This window comes from Nelumbo lutea, chromosome 4 (assembly GCF_056320005.1).
Source record: "Nelumbo lutea isolate HS-2025 chromosome 4, American lotus-T2T, whole genome shotgun sequence".
Classification (NCBI taxonomy): Eukaryota; Viridiplantae; Streptophyta; class Magnoliopsida; order Proteales; family Nelumbonaceae; genus Nelumbo; species Nelumbo lutea.
The window spans coordinates 20574547-20577468 of NC_142687.1; the positions used below are offsets into that span (position 1 = coordinate 20574547).

Sequence of the window (2922 nt, forward strand, 5' to 3'; positions counted from 1 at the left end):
TGCTCCATGAACCACTCCAGGTGCACAACCTGGAATTAAGAGTGTATTGACATCTAAGGGAGCAATTAATCATGTGAACCATGCTGTTATGAAGTGGTTGTGTGATGTTTCTATTCCCTTGAATGCTTTACGTTCAAGATATTTTTAGCCTATATTGAATGCCCTTGTTACTATTGGTCCAGGTTACAAAGCTCCTTCATGTCATAATTGTAGAACCAATTTATTGAAGGATTTAGTTTAGGAGGTGCAAATGTCAGTTGATAAAACAATCAAGAGTGCAAATAATTTATTTATTTTGTTTAAGAAAGTTATTGATTGGGTAAAAGAAGAAAGTGTTGTTAAAGTGATTACTAACAATGCTGCAAATTATGTAGCTGCAGGAAGATTGTTGGAAGCAGAATTTTCATGGATATATTGGTCACCTTGTGCAACACATTGTCTAAACTTTATGTTAAAGGAAATTGGGGAAATGGATTATGTTGCAAATGTGGTTCAATGTGCATCTAGAATTACCAAATTTGTCTACAATCATATTTTTGTACTCTCAATGCTAAGGAAGGGACCTGGTTGGACTGAGATAGTACGTCTTGGAGCCACTCGTTTTGCAACTAATTTCATTGCATTGGATAGCATTTTGAAGCACGTGCATGATTTGCAAAATTTGGTGACAGATTGGAGTTTTATTGATTCTAGGTATGCAAACGATGCAAAGGGGAAGGAAGTAACACAAATAGTTATGGATTCTGAATTTTGGGCACAATGCAAAATGATTTTGGGTTTCACATCACCTCTTGTTAGTGCATTGAGACTTGCAGATTCTGAGTTTAGGCCTACATTGGAGTATATGTATCATGCAATGTTGAAGGCAAAAGAATCATTGAAAAATATTTTTAATTATAAGAAAGTTGAATATGGCCCAATTGTGGACATTATTGATAGAAGATGGAATAAACAAATGGGTCAGAGACTTCATCTTGTAGGGTATTATTTTAACCTGACCTTCCAATATAATCCAAAATCAAAAGTTAAATCCCCGACCATTATGTCTGCACTTTTTGATGTCATTGAAAAGCTTGTAATCAAATCAGATGATGTGGAGATAAAGCTGAAAAAAGAGCATATTCTTTTTGAAAAATGTCGTGGTAATTTTGAAAAACCCTTCTCAGTGAAGACATTTAAGTTAACGTCTCCAAGTAATAAATATTTTTTTCTTATAACATGTTTATTATTTTAATTTTCTATTTTATTTTATAAATTAAATGAACTCTATTTCATTGTATATAGGTAAATGGTGGTCGAGATTTGGTTGTGACACTCCAAATTTGAAAATGATTGTTGTACGAATCCTTAGCCAGTCGTGTAGCTCATTTGAATGTGAACGCAATTGGAGTGTTTTTGAACGTATACACATGAAGAGAAGGAATATGTTAGAACACTAAAGGCTCACGACCTAGTATATGTTAATAGAAACTTGCATGTGATGGATGGGTAAGTGTTTTAACTTTTATGTTTCATGATTGTTTTTTTTAATGCTTGCATTTCATCTAATGTATCATTTAACTCAATTGGGCATGAACATGTTGATATTGTGGAAGATTAGATAGTGCACGATGATGAGGATACTTCATTACTTGATGTTAATGAGAAGGATGATATGTTTAAAGCTGATGAGACAACATTTCCAATAATGGAATCACCATCAAGAAGAAGAGAGTTAGGATTGATGGTAACTATCATTGATATTATCTCAAATGATGTTTCCATACTTGATTATTGTAGCTATTTTTTGAATTATAATTTTTTATTTTCGTTGTTTAGACGATGATAAAATTTTCATTGAGTAATGGAGAATCATTGAGGAAAATGCAACCAACACCCAAGTTGAAAATGTAGATGAAACACAACCTCCCGGAGATGAAGATGAAGATGATGGTAAAATACCACATGGCTTTGGTTGGTAGTTGGTACCATTTAGAAGTGGGGCCAACATATCTGAAGAATTTGGATGATTAAAATAGTGAACCAAACTCTATGCTAAATTTGAAGTTTTGATTTGTGTTTAATACTTGGTGAACTTGGTTTTTGATATTTTTGTTACTTGTGTTTATGATCTTTTTATTTTTGAGTATCTAAGTATTATGTTTGATGAATTAAGAATGCACATGTTATAGCAATATGAATAGAATCTTTTGCAAAATTTCTTTTCTTGTCTTCTTTGTGTTTTTGAACAGGAAGTCCAAAGGAAACTCTGAAAGACTTGATCATCTAAATGGCTCCCTTTCCATAAGGTGAAAGAAAATACTCATTTTATAGTTTGCATTGCTTAAGGCCCGGTAGATGTTTTTTTTACCTTTTTCTTTGTATATTTGGAATACAGGTTAAAAGGGCTTGTCAAAAACTCAAAGAAAGTAGAAGCTAAAAGCCTGAAATAGCTAATGGTAAGGTGCATTGAGCTATTATAATGGATATTTCTCGAGGAATGATTTTGTTTCTCAATTGTAAGTTATAACTTTTTTCTGTTAATTAAAAAATTTATTTATCTAACTAATGGTAAGGTGCATTAAGCTGTTATAATGGGTATTTTCTAATAAGTAGGGGGAAGAAGACTTGATGGAAGAAGAAGAAGAAGAAGAAGAAGAAGAAGAAGAAGAGGAGGAACCTGTGTTTGAAATGACTGATGAATTGATGGAATTCTTTGCAAAATCTGAAGCAAAAAGGAGACAAGGTGGTTGTTCAACCCTCTTCTTGAACATACAAATCTATTGAATGAATTCTTGACAATTAGTCAATAGCAATTATGTCCTTAAAGACCTTCATATATATGTAGGTTGTGGTATTTGGTTGCAGCTATAAGTATATTACTAATATTTTTTAGACTACCCCTTTATTGAAGAATGTATAGAACTGCAGCTCTTTTGGAAA

The 2922-nt window shown here is 32.5% G+C and overlaps 1 protein-coding gene across 1 annotated transcript; it reads left to right on the forward strand.

Annotated features, from left to right (window-relative positions):
* The first annotated feature begins 250 nt into the window (after positions 1-250).
* LOC148854464 (uncharacterized) lies at positions 251-2432 on the forward strand. The gene is made up of 6 exons (XM_088984840.1): positions 251-1193; positions 1285-1337; positions 1601-1726; positions 1819-1889; positions 2232-2288; positions 2378-2432. Exons 1-6 carry the CDS (start codon positions 251-253, stop codon positions 2430-2432), a joined length of 1305 nt encoding a protein of 434 aa, XP_088840966.1.
* The last annotated feature ends 490 nt before the right edge of the window (positions 2433-2922 follow it).

Excerpts from the sequence above, each read along its gene's own strand:
- LOC148854464 (XM_088984840.1), top strand. The coding sequence starts at position 251 with ATGTCAGTTGATAAAACAATCAAGAGTGCAAATAATTTATTTATTTTG. Across the intron at positions 1,194-1,284 it reads ATTTAAGTTAACGTCTCCAA|GTAAATGGTGGTCGAGATTT; the intron begins GTAATAAATATT and ends CATTGTATATAG. Across the intron at positions 2,289-2,377 it reads AATGGCTCCCTTTCCATAAG|GTTAAAAGGGCTTGTCAAAA; the intron begins GTGAAAGAAAAT and ends TTTGGAATACAG.